This window comes from Triticum dicoccoides, chromosome 4A, assembly GCF_002162155.2.
Source record: "Triticum dicoccoides isolate Atlit2015 ecotype Zavitan chromosome 4A, WEW_v2.0, whole genome shotgun sequence".
Classification (NCBI taxonomy): Eukaryota; Viridiplantae; Streptophyta; class Magnoliopsida; order Poales; family Poaceae; genus Triticum; species Triticum dicoccoides.
The window spans coordinates 16,934,996-16,951,472 of NC_041386.1; the positions used below are offsets into that span (position 1 = coordinate 16,934,996).

General features: G+C 45.0%; 2 protein-coding genes across 2 annotated transcripts; one reads left to right on the top strand and one right to left on the bottom strand.

Annotated features, from left to right (window-relative positions):
- LOC119288551 (annexin D4-like) lies at positions 1-1,413 on the top strand. Its single transcript, XM_037568150.1, has 2 exons — positions 1-223; positions 341-1,413. The coding sequence occupies exons 1-2, from the start codon at positions 34-36 to the stop codon at positions 1,252-1,254; spliced, it is 1,104 nt and encodes a 367-aa protein (XP_037424047.1). The 5' UTR covers positions 1-33; the 3' UTR covers positions 1,255-1,413.
- A 1,881-nt stretch (positions 1,414-3,294) lies between these two features.
- LOC119284655 (histone-lysine N-methyltransferase, H3 lysine-9 specific SUVH1-like) lies at positions 3,295-9,911 on the bottom strand. The gene is made up of 3 exons (XM_037563807.1): positions 9,715-9,911; positions 4,269-6,915; positions 3,295-3,623 (listed from the first exon to the last, which is right to left on the bottom strand). The coding sequence occupies exon 2, from the start codon at positions 6,807-6,809 to the stop codon at positions 4,305-4,307; it is 2,505 nt and encodes an 834-aa protein (XP_037419704.1). The 5' UTR covers positions 6,810-6,915; positions 9,715-9,911; the 3' UTR covers positions 3,295-3,623; positions 4,269-4,304.
- Positions 9,912-16,477: the final 6,566 nt, after the last annotated feature.

A 16,477-nucleotide genomic window follows, 5' to 3' on the forward strand; every position in this document is an offset into this window, starting at 1 on the left:
CTGCGTGCGTCCTCTGGTATAAAGGCCAGCCCGATGCAGCAGTTTCTTGCAGCACAGCCGAGCAGTAACGGCAGCACTGCAGCAGCAGCAGCAGCAGCTCCACCGTCGTCGCCGTCGCCCCTGCGTTCGAGGCCACCCAGGAGAGAGCAGCAGCAGCAGCAGAGCATCGTCAAGGAGGCCACCATGGCCGACGAGCACCAGGGACTCACCAAGGCCTTCTCAGGTACGTACGGCGAACCAAATTATTAACCACTGCACTGAAACTGAAAGGTGTTCTCTTCTTCTTCTTGATCGTTCGCTCACTTTGGGTTTCGGATGCTCCATGGAACGTCGGCTGCAGGGATGGGAGGTCTGGGCGTGGAGGAGACGGCGCTGGTGTCGGCGCTGGGGCGGTGGAGGAAGCAGCCGGAGAAGCGGGCGCAGTTCCGCAGGGGCTTCCCGGGCTTCTTCGCGCCGGCGGCGGCGGGGGCGGGGGCGGGGGCGATCGAGCGCTGCTCCGACGACTACGTGCGGCACCTCAAGACGGAGTTCGCCCGGTTCAAGACCCTCATGGTGCTGTGGGCGATGCACCCGTGGGAGCGCGACGCGCGCTGGGCGCACCGCGCGCTGCACAAGAAGCACCACCCGGTGGCCGTCCTCGTCGAGCTCGCCTGCACGCGCGCCGCCGACGAGCTCCTCGGCGCCCGCCGCGCCTACCACGCGCTCTACCACCGCTCCCTCGAGGAGGACGTCGCGTACCGCGTCAAGGACGCCGCCGCCAACCGCCTGCTGCTCGGGCTCGTCACCGCCTACCGCTACGAGGGCCCGCGCGTCGACGAGGAGCTCGCCAAGGAGGAGGCCGCGGCGCTCTCCGGTGCCGGAGCCAAGGCGGCCCAGAGCGAGCTCGTGGTGCGGGTGCTCGCCACCAGGAGCAAGCCGCAGCTCCGGGCGACCTTCAGGCTGTACAGGGAGCTCCACGGCAAGCCGCTGGAGGAGGAGTTCGGCGGCGAGGCGCCGTGCCTGCGGGAGGCCGTGAGGTGCCTCGAGTCGCCGGCCAGGTACTTCGGCGAGGTGATCGACGGGGCGTTCAAGGAGGGGGCGGACAAGCAGGCCAAGGCGGCGCTGACCCGCGTCGTCGTGTCCCGGTCCGACGCCGACATGGAGGAGATCAAGGAGGCCTACCTGAAACAGCACGGGGACAAGCTCGTGGACGCCGTCGCCAAGAACACCCACGGACATTACAGGAACGCGCTGCTCGCCATGATCGGGAAGTGATCCATTGAGGCTCGGTCAGCTGGAGCCGGTCAATTTGCTCTCCTTTTTTGCTATTTTACCTTAATTGATTAATCGCTTTTTTGCAGCGACAGATCGTGTTAATTATCTATTATCTACTGCTTATCTTACGTCCAAATGTATGGATATCTCCACTATCCCGCATGATTGAATAAAAATAATTTTCTTTCCAATGTAATGGCTCAACAAAATTTTATCGAGTCGTTTCTTGGAAGGTTGCATGCACGAATCCAGCACAACTATGCTGAACTCATTTGTCGAAAACAGATTCCTCAAGAAAAGAGATTCCTACGTGCACGGGAGGTCCGTGCCTCTACCGCGGTTGTTTCCCTTGAAGATCCGAGTGCATGCAAACGCCTTCGCTGTATGCGTGTATCATAGTACGTATACATGATTGTATAGTCATTCTTTCCCATGCATGTTGACCACTTTTTGTGCAGGCGGCTTTGGCAGAGGTCTAGAGCAAATAACATAGACCCACTCCACCATGCAACGCACCACACACCCATGACAGATTTTTCTGTGCAAGTGAAATTGTAAAAAAATTAAATGAGTGAAATAAGTTTTTCAATGAGAGAATTTATTTTCCTGAAGTTAAATCATTGTTTGAAATGAGTGGAATGTGCTTTTGAAATGGATGAAGCCAGATATTCAAACTAGTAAAATTTGTGTTTTGAAATGATGAGTGAAATAAGTCTTTTGAAACAAGTGAAATATGTTTTCTGAAATTGTTGAAATCAGATTTTTTTTTCTTCTGTATGAGCAAATTAATATATTTTTTAAATGAGTGAAATAAGTCTTTTGGAATGAGTGAAATCTGTTTTTCGATTTGACTGAAATCAGTTGTTTGAAATGAGTGAAAACATTTTTCTGAATTGTGTGAAATGAGTGAAATCGCCTCTTTGAAATTAGTAACTTTTTTAGTTGTGTGGAATAAGTATTTTTGAACTAATGAAATCGATGATTTAGAAAAATATTGAATTGTGTTATTTGAAATGAGTGAAATATGTTGCTTTAAACAAGTGAAATCATTATTTTTGGAAATGATAAAAAAATTGAATTGGGTGAAACAAGTCTTCTGAAATAAGTGAAAGTGTTTCCAAATGAGTGAAATCAGCGTTTTGAAACAAGTGAAATCAGTGTTTGGAATATATTCAACACCCGGTTTTAAAGAGACGAGCGAAACCTGTTTTTTAGAAATAAGTGAAATATGTTTCATGAATTCTAAAATTATTTAAAATATATTCAAATATTGTTTCAAATATCTCAACATCGGAAATCCAAATATGTAAAAAGATTCAAAAATAGATTTTTTTTCATAAGATACAAATGAATTAATATTTCATAGGAAAAAAAAGTATTAGCTTTTCTATGGGTGGAGAGATAATCAAGTGTCCATGCAGTCAATCTCACGCTCTCTCTCAGGCCTAAAGCTGACACATCTGAGCCCGTAAATTAGGCCATACTCCTCCGAATAAATTAGGACAGTATTTTTGCTAAGAGTTTCTATACATGGTTTCTTTTGCTCTCTAAGCTATCTACTCTACAAGGAGCCAGAGTTACGGGCTCAATCATTTCAAACACTTCATTTTTTTTAAACATGTCACAGATCACCATTTACATGCAAATGAGCTCCAAATCATTTGAAATACACATATATACCGAATGGACCAACTTGAAAAAAAGATTCAGTTCTTGTAGTCAAACCAACAAACACGTAAAAGGCACCAAATTACACAGCAAAGCCGAAAATCCCAGCGAGCCTATTCATAGGAGCAGGAGCACCATCCTCCACAAGAAATCTGATCAAGAACAGAAAAGGAAAGTTTCGAAAGAATAGGGGAAGAACAAGAACACGAGAGAAGAAAAAAGAAACACTTGAAAAACCGAAAGCGCCAAATCTACGCAATCAACCATCAAATCCATTCACCAAATCATAAAATAAAAATAGGGGGGCCGGCGCTCTCCCTGCCGTCTGCCCCCATCTTTTTTACCTCACGCACGAGCATGGGCAATCCCAGCTGGATCATTATGAATTTTGCCGTTCATTTGCTCTCCACGGCAATAACAGGGTGCATTTGATCCGCTAGGATTACAAATCGAAAACGATAGATTCACTGCGGCTCGAAACATCTTTGCAATGACAATGCATAAAATTCCACTGGTTGGTTTTAAACCCCGGAGCACTCAACTACAGCTAACAACACCATAGAAACATAGATGGCCCTTTATTACAACATCTAGTCCTTTGTACTCTACTGCGCATTCCAACCCCGGTTAGAGAGGGGCAGCAAGTTCTTCCAGTTGTGGCTGGAACACCTCACTCATAATGCCACGACCATCAGCTGCTTCTGTTCATCAAAGATAAAGTCATCAGAAAACGACCCACACGTACAATTAACAGCTTCTACAGGCGGATGAGCAACAAACAGTTTCAGCAGTTGCTGTGTTGAGCCTTATGCAAATTTCATCATAACTAAAATAAGCTCGGTGTTTCAAAATCAAGAGAGGGAGAAGTGTTCTGAAAATAACCCATATGTGGCATAAAACAACATTATCGGATATCCAAAACGGTGCTCGAGCACAGGTGAGCTATTTATCCTGGTTCTTGGTAGGCATGGAGACTGGTGTGCCAGAGTGTATATGGTGTTCAACATGTTCAGTATTTTCTCACTACGGTGTTTAAACAATTTCTGACCGACACTGCGGTGTTTAGACATGAAGGGATCCCACTGGCACATCTTTCTTGCTACCTTTCAGATTCCAAGCCAATGCAGTTAACATTAATACTGCATATGCCCCGTTTATATACTGTGACTCCTGACTTTGTAAAGGAGTGCAAACGAGCAATGCTCTACTGGAATATTTGCATCTATCAACATCTCAGAAAACATCACACCCTTGAAACTCCAATAGATAACACCAATAAAATGAAAATATGACATCTTTTGGAAAAGTAATGTACAGAAAGGAAAAAATAATCAGAAATCACTAACCTTCAACTGGCAAATCATCCCTTAAAGGTTGATTATTTAGCCAAAGGAACCCCTGCACTTGCGAGACCAACATAAGCAACTTTTAGTCCTCCGACACCCAGAATTACCTTGGCTCTGACCATAATCATATGTAAGCTCTGTCATTGGAGGAATATGCTTAATTGCAAAGAAGGCGATGTGTGGATATCCCTCATCACCATGGTCATATAGAACTGGTTGCCAAAAAACATTAGGTGAGCAGCTGTGGTTCATGAAGCGAGCTATGTTACCAGTATGTTTTGCACTAATAATTATTGGCAACTGCTTAGATGATTCGTTTAAGTCAGAAAGACTAGGTTCACCCAGTAATTCTGGTGCATAGTTCCATCTTAAGTTCTGCTCCGAAGGAGGGGTCTCAAAGATATAATCATCTTCTGCATCAAGAGCATTCTTGTCAACAATTACACCTGCATATTCACAGATAAATGTGCCTGCTCGGATTGGATCCCAACTACGCAGGCCCCAACCTCGATCTCCCGTCTTAAACACTTCAAAGTGGATCTGGATACCTTTTTGTACAACCCGGTTCCGGCAATTATGTAAACAAGTGCATGAATCATTGCACTCGTATAACATAGGCATCCGACTAACAAGTATGCCTGAAGCACTGTAAGGAAGGTCACCAGCATTTCGATGCGTGCAAGAACAGTTGTTATCACCGGGTAGACATACGCTTGTGCATTTGCAGCCTTGCATCTTTCTCATTGAGCTTGGGGAATTCATGTAATTAAGTTTAGTTGTATAGGTGAAGTGGCTAGGACCTTTCTCATCGTCAACCTCATTTACAAGGCAGATAGGCTTACTTTCCACACCGTATGATATGTCGTGCAATATAACACGATCTCTAGAGGATGGATTTTCCCTCCATTTTTCAGTCTTCTTCCACACTGCAATGCCATCAGGTTGTCCAGGTTCTCTGAGCAACTTGTGTTTAAACATATTGAAACCAGATTTCCCTTTCTCCACCCAGGCTTCTCTGATCTGGTAAAGGCCATCATATATGTATATCTTACCAGTTGAACAAGTCAAGTCTTTCACAGTGCGAACGACTCTAATGGGATTACCCCTATGCAAACTCCTCTCCAGTGCAAGATTACCTCTCTCAAGCTTTTGGTCATCCTTACCAGACATGCCATGTCCACTGTAAACCAGAACATCTGGATCATCATCTTCGGCATCCTCATACACACCAGCTGACACAATACTAATGGCCACGGGGTCCTCCTCGTTACCAAACTTAGCAGACATATAATCTATCCCTGCCATGCTCTGACTATTTAACCCTACCAGGCACATCTCAATTCTGAAGTAGAACATGTCACCAACCTCGACACCTGGAACCTCTCCAATCCTCTTGTTCTTATTGAGGCGAAGTTCAGCGTTCATCATGATACTCCCAGCCTTCAAGTTTTGCTGCTGCTTTGCTACTTGCTTCACCTCATCCAACTGCATGAGCCGTCGTCGCAGTGCATCAAACATCATAAGCACATTATCTGAGGACTCCCTGGGATCGTCTGAAAACAAAGACGGTAGGTGCAACAGGCTTGTGTCAATTTTTTTAGGCCGGCCACGTTTTGATGTGTCACCACTGTCAACATCTACTGAAAGGCCAGAATGACTTGAAGGAGTCACTGAACTATCAGGCACACACTTCGGCCGCCCTCTCTTCCTCTTACCACCCTCCAATAAGGTGACTGCAGAAGGAGTCTGCATAAAGGGCTTACTCTCTTTTGAATGAACTGGAGGAGTTGAAGTATCTGGACTATCCTGCACAAGCTTGGGTCGCCGCCCCCTTTTCTTTGTAACAGATTCATGTACACTAGATGCAGGAGGTGTCTGTAAAATAGGTGTACCATCTGCTGCAGGCAATGGAGTTGGTAAGACAGAAACATCTGGCACACGCTTTGGTCGTCCCCTCTTCCTCTTACCAGATTCCTGTGTGACGGCTGAAGGAGGTGTCTGGAGAACAATATTATTAACTTCTGGAGGAGCTGAAGGAACTGAAGGAACCAAATGAACTGTAGGAACCGTTGGAACCGGTTGAACTGGAGGAACCGTTGGAACCGGTTGAACTGGAGGAACCGAAGGAACAGTAGTGGTATCTTGCACACGCCTGGGTCTCCCCCTCTTCTTCTTACCAGATTCCTGTATAGTGGGTGCTGGAGGAGTTTGCAACACAGGGGTAACCACTGTGTTGTTTGTAGTACCATTAGCATTAGAAGTTCCATTCATATGAGCCGTATATGGCTGCACCTGGTTGGGATCTGCAGGAGCGGACAGTGATGTTAACATTGGCGGAACACCACCAGGCATTCCCTGTTCGGTACCTCCAGCATATGGTCCAAATGGGGTGACACAGACAGCTGAAGATGAGCTTTTAGGGGTGAAAGTGTGCATCCCAAGCGGTGCAGGGAACATGGGGGTCAGTGTGCGCAAGGGTTTGGCGTCGAGGACTGCTGCATAATCCAACACAACTGAAGCCGGCTGCTGATTTCCAGCCATTGTAAGCTGCCAACTGATCTTTCTCAAATGAAGACTTATGCCAGCAATTCCTTTGTGTCTTTGTCTACAGGTCTACACTAGTCCACAAGCCATACTTCAGAGAAAGCTGGAAAAAAAAATCATTCAGTGCCTTGAGTGTAGAATTCATAAAGAACTTAAACTGTTATTTGTGAAATGCAGATAGTGAAGTATTACCGGCAGATCTAGAAAAAAAATTAAGTCTGATTGTTCATCAGATTACAATTAAAGACATGCAAAATTAATAGCATAATCATGACAAATAATTGTACTTTTGTAATATTGAGATTGCCCATCCAAAAATGGCATTAGTATTCGACACAATGCTTCCATGGTATTATTTTCTTTCCTAATTTATAAGCTATGGTACCCTAAAAAATAAAAATTATAAGCTATGGCAGCAAAGTATCTTAAAGCTTGTGTATTAGACAGCATGAAAAATCAAAAACAACATTTTTCTGGATTCAGATAGAGTAATACTTACTATTGAAAGTTTTATACACAAACAGTTCAACCATTTTTAGGCTACAAATGGCTCAGAGCTAAGCCAACTTCAAGGAGCGTAGCATGGAGAATGAGTTAAGCCAAAAGGACCTATTAGTAGGAAGCAAATATATGTTTGTTGCTTGCTGTTTGAATATGTGCGACAACAGAACTAAGATTAGACAATAACTTCCCATTTGTATAATATCAAGTCAGAAAAATGGCAAATTTAATACATAATAATTGATGGTGGATTGGTGGTACAAACACAGTTGCAAGTAAACAACCAAAAGTTCAGAATAGCTGGTAATGCATTGATGCTTTAAAATGATTACCCTACTGACAATTAAAAATGGTAACAATTAGTATAACTGACATTATGCCAACTGAAAATTTTATACACAAACAGTTCAGCCATTTTTACGCTACAAATGGCTTTGAGCTAAGACAACTTCAAGGAGCATAGGACGACGAATGAGTTAAGCAAAAAGGACCTATTAGTAGGAACTGATAGACTTGTTGTTTGCTGTTTGAATATGTACGACGACAGAACTAAGATTGGACAATGACTTCCCATTTGTACAACACCAAGTCGAAACGAGCAAATTTTACACATAATATTTGATATTGGTATGAAAACAGTTGCAGATAAACAAACAAAAGTTCAAAAAGAATAGCTGGCAATACATTGATGCTTTAAAATGCTTACCCTGCTGAGAATTAAAAATGGTAACAATTAGTATAACTTTGTGCCAATTGTCATCCATGGGATAAAGGAACTATCATCCCTCAAGCACCCGCATGGCCAAATACCAAGTATTGCAACATAGGATTACAGAGTAACAGCAACCACTACAATTAAACATGGGTGGACACATGTGCACATTGAAAATTGGTTGATTAACGATCAAAGGTAATAGCCAAGTCTTATTATATGCATTCATAGTACAAGACCCCGCAAAGATTGATCTTGTGCACAAGTACAGACTGAGCAAGATGGATCAGACTAGTACTCCACACCTAAACGGCCTGAAAGGAAAGCTTTGGATTTGATGGCTCACAGGAAAAGGAATTTAGGAAGGAGGATGACAGGGAAGAGGTCGCCGGCAACTCTGGAAGAGTTCAGACAGGCTTGTGTTAGGCACAAAGGCAGGGGAGGGGGGCTGCAACTTGTACGAAAAAGCTATTTTGAATTCACGCACCACGTTGTAGCAACACTTGAGCATGCAAGACGATCATGACACGCGGGCTCGAAGAGGCAGCGTATGTCCCCACTATGTGTGGCCATGTTCCCAGATCCACCGCAAGCAACATCTCACCGCTAGGCGCCAGCCCGCGCATCCTGCCAATGGTTGGCTGACTGACAGCTGTAAATCCACACCGCAGCACTACCATCTCGCCCAAGGTAGTACAAAAATTGCAACCTAGCTTCATTTTTTCAAATTTTAATTTAAATCCCTCACTCTTTATTTTTCTGAATTGTGAATTCTACAATGGGAGACAAAGAGTACACACATGATATAAAGTGATACATACATCACATGCTACGCATACCAAAAAGTGCAGTGCATATAAAGCTCAGTCCATCAAATATGCCATGTGAACAGATGAGGACAGTGCTATAGACCAATCACTCACCCAACAGTTGCAGTCTCACGTGTTGGCACAGAGCACTGTAAAACACACGAGGAGAGAAAATTCCCTAAAATGAGTGGAGAAAACAAACCCTAGTCATGGCCAATGTGGTCATCGAACAGAGATGGGACGTAGCTGCGCATCTGAGGAGAGAGTTGCTAACAGAATCCCTGATTGTCTAACTACGCCCTTAACTCTTATATATAAGGGTCTAATCAGGTTTTTCAGTTTCTTATTGCTGTGATTTACAAATGGAGAGATAGACATCATTATGTTTTTAAGCAACATAAGTAATGCCCCCGAATCGGAGAGCAAAAAATGAAGCCAAGTAGTTTCTTGAATTGTACCAGACTACAATCATATCTCAGTTTAGCACAGTGGCTAATGATTTCAACCTATCCTCCATTTCTATCCCAGATTCACCGTGTGGTCTCCTCTTCCTTATCATAGCCGAACGAACAATTACAGCCATAGCTTAAAGACATAGCAGCGAGAGCCCCGAAAACAGCAGCTCCCCTAGTCATCTTTTTCCTCCCAACCATCCTCTTGGCATCTACAATGCGCGTACGCTATAAAAAAAATTCTACATCGCACAAGCGAAACAACTCCCATCAACAATCGTATGCGCAGCAAGATACATTCCAAGACCATGTTGATGTAAAACAAAACAAAAATCCGGAATCATGTGGACGGCGACATCGATCCACCCACAGCTAGGAAAACATTCTACGACCATGTAGTACGCGGGTAGCAGATCTCCGTTTCTTACCTTGATTAGGAGGGAGAGGAGAGGAGGGAGCCGAGCCCTGCCGTCGCTGATCCCCTGGCCGCTGGTCCCGTGAGCCGCGGCCGCCGGGCAGCCAAGGAATCGCGCCGCCGCGCCGCCACGGCAGGGGGAAGAGACGGAGGGGAAGAGCGGGGAAGATTTAGGGCTTTCTGTTCCCCTCTTTCTGTCGGGTGAGTTGGAGTGGAGTGAGCAGGATGAGATTTGCGTCACGTGCTGTCACGTGTCGCCTGAGCACGGTTAGCGGGGTGGGAGTGGGACGCGTCGGTTCGGCCGATTCGGCGAAATCACTAGCGGGGTGGGAGAAATAATTAGGCCATTGCTACAAATCAAGCAACTGATTACTTCACCTGGGCCGTCGGATCTGTTGCTCCCGAACCCTTCGATCGGTCAACGCAGCCAGCTGAACCGCAGCAGCCGCACCCCCCTCATCAGCGGACCGACCGTTGCACTGCAGCTCCGTCGTCGGGCATTGTAGCTCTACCCTGTCCACCGGCGTGTTGCACTGCAGGTCCGTCACTCCACCGACATTTCGCACGCTGCGTGGAAACATCCCTCGCCGCCGACGAGATCCAGGGATTGCGCGCTCCTCCTCCGCAACACCGGCGGCGTTGCATCGACTTGCTCGACAACCCCAACCGCAGCCAACGGCCGACGGTGCCGACGCTGCGGCCGCTCCCGCCATTGGTGCGCCAGCAAGCCGTGCAGTTGCAACGTCGGCGACAGCAGCCACTGTCACGCACTAGATTGCAGCAGCCCGCCGGTTACAGCATCAACTACCCCAGTTGCAGCGCCCCGGCGAGATTCCTCGATTGCAATGTCGGTGAACGCTACCGCGAGCGGCGCACCCATGGCCTGTAGCGCCGACGAGATTCAAGAGATTGGCCGAAGTGGTTTGTGGTCAAGTGTAATGTATAGGGAGAAAAAGACGTGTGGTCGAGAGCTTCCTCGGTTGGGATAAGAACGAGGTGTGGGTGAAGGAAATATGCCCTAGAGGCAATAATAAAGTTATTATTTATTTCCTTATAATCATGATAAATGTTTAGTATTCATGCTAGAATTGTATTAACCGGAAACATAATACATGTGTGAATACATAGACAAACAAAGTGTCGACTAGTATGCCTCTACTTGACTAGCTCGTTAATCAAAGATGGTTATGTTTCCTAACCATGAACAATGAGTTGTTATTTGATTAACGGGATCACATCATTAAGAGAATGATCTGATTGACATGACCCATTCCATTAGCTTAGCACCCGATCGTTTAGTATGTTGCTATTGCTTTCTTCATGACTTATACATGTTCCTATAACTATGAGATTATGCAACTCCCGTTTACCGGAGGAACACTTTGGGTACTACCAAACGTCACAACGTAACTAGGTGATTATAAAGGAGTACTACAGGTGTCTCCAAAGGTACATGTTGGGTTGGCGTATTTCGAGATTAGGATTTGTCACTCCAATTATCGGAGAGGTATGTCTGGGCCCTCTCGGTAATGCACATCACTTAAGCCTTGCAAGCATTGCAACTAATAAGTTAGTTGCGGGATGATGTATTAAGAACGAGTAAAGAGACTTGCCGGTAACGAGATTGAACTAGGTATTTGGAATACCGACGATCGAATCTCGGGCAAGTAACATACCGATGACAAAGAGAACGACGTATGTTGTTATGCGGTCTGACCGATAAAGATCTTCGTAGAATATGTAGGAGCCAATATGGGCATCCAGGTCCCGCTATTGGTTATTAACCGGAGACGTGTCTCAGTCATGTCTACATTGTTCTCGAACCCGTAGGGTCCGCACGCTTAAGGTTACGATGACAGTTATATTATGAGTTTATGCATTTTGATGTACTGAAGGTTGTTCGGAGTCCCGGATGTGATCACGGACATGACGAGGAGTCTCGAAATGGTCGAGACATAAATATTGATATATTGGAAGCCTATGTTTGGATATCGGAAATGTTCCGGGTGAAATCGGGATTTTACCGGAGTACCGGGAGGTTACCGGAACCCCCCGGGAGCTATATGGGCCTTAGTGGGCTTTAGTGGAAAAGAGAAGGGGCAGCCCAAGATGGGCCGCGCGCCTCCCCCCTCCCCTAGTCCTATTAGGACAAGGAGAGGTGGCCGCCCCCCCCCCCTCTCTCTCTTTTCCCCCTCCGCGAATCCTATTCCAACTAGGATGGGGGGGGGGAATCCTACTCCCAAAGGGAGTAGGACTCTCCTGGCGCACCCTCCTTGGCCGGCCAGCCTCCCCCCTTAGTCCTTTATATACAGAGGCAGGGGCACCCCAGAGACACACAAGTTGATCCACGTGATCTATTACTTAGCCATGTGCGGCGCCCCCAGCCACCATAGTCCTTGATAATATTGTAGCGGTGCTTAGGCGAAGCCCTACAGCAGTAGCACGTCAAGATCGTCACCACGCCGTCGTGCTGACGGAACTCTTCCCCAACACTTTGCTGGATCGGAGTCCGGGGATCGTCATCGAGCTGAATGTGTGCTAGAACTCGGAGGTGCCGTAGTTTCGGTGCTTGATCGGTCGGATCGTGAAGACGTACGACTACATCAACCAAACGCTTCCGTTGTCGATCTACTAGGTATGTAGATCATACTCTCCCCTCTCGTTGCTATGCATCACATGATCTTGCGTGTGCGTAGGAAATTTTTTGAAATTACTACGAAACCCAACAGTGGTATCAGAGCCTAGGTTTTATATGTTGATGTTATATGCACGAGTAGAACACAAGTGAGTTGTGGGCGATATAAGTCATACTGCCTACCAGCATGTCATACTTTGGTTCAGCGGGATTGTTGGACGAGACGATCCGGACCAACATTACGCGTACGCTCACGCGAGACCGGTTCCCCCGTCGTGCTTTGCACATAGGTGGCTTGCGGGCGACTGTCTCTCCAACTTTAGATGAACCGAGTATGGCTACGCCCGGTCCTTGCGAAGGTTAAAACAGAGTCAAATTGACAAACTATCGTTGTTGTTTTGATGCGTAGGTGAGATTAGTTCTTACTTAAGCCCGTAGCAGCCACGTAAAACTTGCAACAACAAAGTAGAGGACATCTAACTTGTTTTTGCAGGGCATGTTGTGATGTGATATGGTCAAGGCATGATGCTGAATTTTATTGTATGAGATGATCATGTTTTGTAACCAAGTTATCGGCAACTGGCAGGAGCCATATGGTTGTCGCTTTATTGTATGCAATGCAATCGCGATGTAATGCTTTACTTTATCACTAAACGGTAGCGATAGTCGTGGAAGCATAAGCTTGGCGAGACGACAACGATGCTACGATGGAGATCAAGGTGTCACGCTGATGACGATGGTGATCACGACGGTGCTTCGGAGATGGAGATCACAAGCACAAGATGATGATGGCCATATCATATCACTTATATTGATTGCATGTGATGTTTATCTTTTAAGCATCTTATCTTGCTTTGATTGACGGTAGCATTATAAGATGATCTCTCACTAAATTATCAAGTAGTGTTCTCCCTGAGTATGCACCATTGCGAAAGTTCTTCGTGCTGAGACACCACGTGATGATCGGGTGTGATAGGTTCTACGTTCAAATACAACGGGTGCAAAATAGTTGCACACGCGGAATACTCGGGTTAAACTTGACGAGCCAAGCATATACAGATATGGCCTCGGAACATGGAGACCGAAAGGTCGAGCGTGAATCATATAGTAGATATGATCAACATAAAGATGTTCACCAATGAAACCGCTCCATCTCACGTGATGATCGGACATGGTTTAGTTGATTTGGATCACGTGATCACTTAGAGGATTAGAGGGATGTCTATCTAAGTGGGAGTTCTTAAGTAATATGATTAATTGAACCTAAATTTATCATGAACTTAGTCCCTGATAGTATCTTGCTTGTTTATGTTGATTGTAGATAGATGGCTCGTGCTGTTGTTCCGTTGAATTTTAATGCGTTCCTTGAGAAAGCAAAGTTGAAAGATGATGATAGCAATTACACGGATTGGGTCCGTAACTTGAGGATTATCCTCATTGTTGCACAGAAGAATTACGTCCTGGAAGCACCGCTGGGTGCCAGGTCTGCTGCTGGAGCAACACCAGATGTTATGAACGTCTGGCAGAGCAAAGCTGATGACTACTCGATAGTTCAGTGTGCCATGCTTTACGGCTTAGAATCGGGACTTCAACGACGTTTTGAACGTCATGGAGCATATGAGATGTTCCAAGAGTTGAAGTTAATATTTCAAGCAAATGCCCGGATTGAGAGATATGAAGTCTCCAATAAGTTCTATAGCTGCAAGATGGAGGAGAACAGTTCTGTCAGTGAGCATATACTCAAAATGTCTAGGTATAATAATCACTTGATTCAATTGGGAGTTAATCTTCCAGATGATTGCGTCATTGACAGAATTCTCCAATCACTGCCACCAAGCTATAAGAGCTTCGTGATGAACTATAATATGCAAGGGATGAACAAGACTATTCCCGAGCTCTTCGCGATGCTAAAAGCTGCGGAGGTAGAAATCAAGAAGGAGCATCAAGTGTTGATGGTCAACAAGACCACTAGTTTCAAGAAAAAGGGCAAAGGGAAGAAGAAGGGGAACTTCAAAAAGAACGGCAAGCAAGTTGCTACTCAAGAGAAGAAACCCAAACCTGGACCTAAGCCTGAAACTGAGTGCTTCTATTGCAAGCAGACTGGTCACTGGAAGCGGAACTGCCCCAAGTATTTGGCGGATAAGAAGGATGGCAAGGTGAACAAAGGTATATGTGATATACATGTTATTGATGTGTACCTTACCAATGCTCGCAGTAGCACGTGGGTATTTGATACTGGTTCTGTTGCTAATATTTGCAACTCGAAACAGGAACTACGGATTAAGCGAAGATTGGCTAAGGACGAGGTGGTGCGCGTGGGGAACGGTTCCAAAGTCGATGTGATCGCGGTCGGCACGCTACCTCTACATCTACCTTCGGGATTAGTATTAGACCTAAATAATTGTTATTTGGTGCCAGCGTTAAGCATGAACATTATATCTGGATCTTGTTTAATGCGAGACGGTTATTCATTTAAATCAGAGAATAATGGTTGTTCTATTTATATGAGTAATATCTTTTATGGTCATGCACCCTTAAAGAGTGGTCTATTCTTATTGAATCTCGAGAGTAATGATACACATATTCATAATGTTGAAGCCAAAAGATGCAGAGTTGATAATGATAGTGCAACTTATTTGTGGCACTGTCGTTTAGGTCATATCGGTGTAAAGCGCATGAAGAAACTCCATACTGATGGGCTTTTGGAACCACTTGATTATGAATCGCTTGGTACTTGCGAACCGTGCCTCATGGGCAAGATGACTAAAACACCGTTCTCCGGTACTATGGAGAGAGCAACAGATTTGTTGGAAATCATACATACAGATGTATGTGGTCCGATGAATATTGAAGCTCGTGGCGGATATCGTTATTTTCTCACCTTCACAGATGATTTAAGCAGATACGGGTATATCTACTTAATGAAACATAAGTCTGAAACATTTGAAAAGTTCAAAGAATTTCAGAGTGAAGTGGAAAATCATCGTAACAAGAAAATAAAGTTTCTACGATCTGATCGTGGAGGAGAATATTTGAGTTACGAGTTTGGTGTACATTTGAAAAATTGTGGAATAGTTTCGCAACTCACGCCACCCGGAACACCACAGCGTAATGGTGTGTCCGAACATCGTAATCGTACTTTACTAGATATGGTGCAATCTATGATGTCTCTTACTGATTTACCGCTATCGTTTTGGGGATACGCTCTAGAGACAGCTGCATTCACGTTAAATAGGGCACCATCAAAATCCGTTGAGATGACGCCTTATGAACTGTGGTTTGGCAAGAAATCAAAGTTGTCGTTTCTAAAAGTTTGGGGCTGCCATGCTTATGTGAAAAAGCTTCAACCTGATAAGCTCGAACCCAAACCGGAGAAATGTGTCTTCATAGGATATCCAAAGGAAACTATTGGATACACCTTCTATCACAGATCCGAAGGCAAGACTTTTGCTGCTAAATTCGGTAACTTTCTGGAGAAGGAGTTTCTCTCGAAAGAAGTGAGTGGGAGGAAAGTAGAACTTGACGAGGTAACTGTACCTACTCCCTTATTGGAAAGTAGTACATCACAGAATACTGTTTCTGCGACACCTACACCAGTTAGCGAGGAAGCTAATGATGATGATCATGAAACTTCAGAACAAGATACTACTAAACCTCGTAGATCAACCAGAGTAAGATCCGCGCCAGAGTGGTACGGTAATCCTGTTCTGGAAGTCATGCTACTAGATCATGATGAACCTACGAACTATGAAGAAGCGATAGTAAGCCCAGATTCCGCAAAGTGGCTTGAAGCCATGAAATCTGAGATGGGATCCATGTATGAGAACAAAGTATGGACTTTGGTTGACTTGCCCGATGATCGGCAAGCAATTGAGAATAAATGGATCTTCAAGAAGAAGACTGACGCTGACGGTAATATTACTGTCTACAAAGCTCGACTTGTCGCAAAAGGTTTTCATCAAGTTCAAGGGATTGACTACGATGAGACCTTCTCACCCGTAGCGATGCTTAAGTCTGTCCGAATCATGTTAGCAATTGCCGCATTTTATGATTATGAAATTTGGCAGATGGATGTCAAAACTGCATTCCTGAATGGATTTCTGGAAGAAGAGTTGTATATGATGCAACCAGAAGGTTTTGT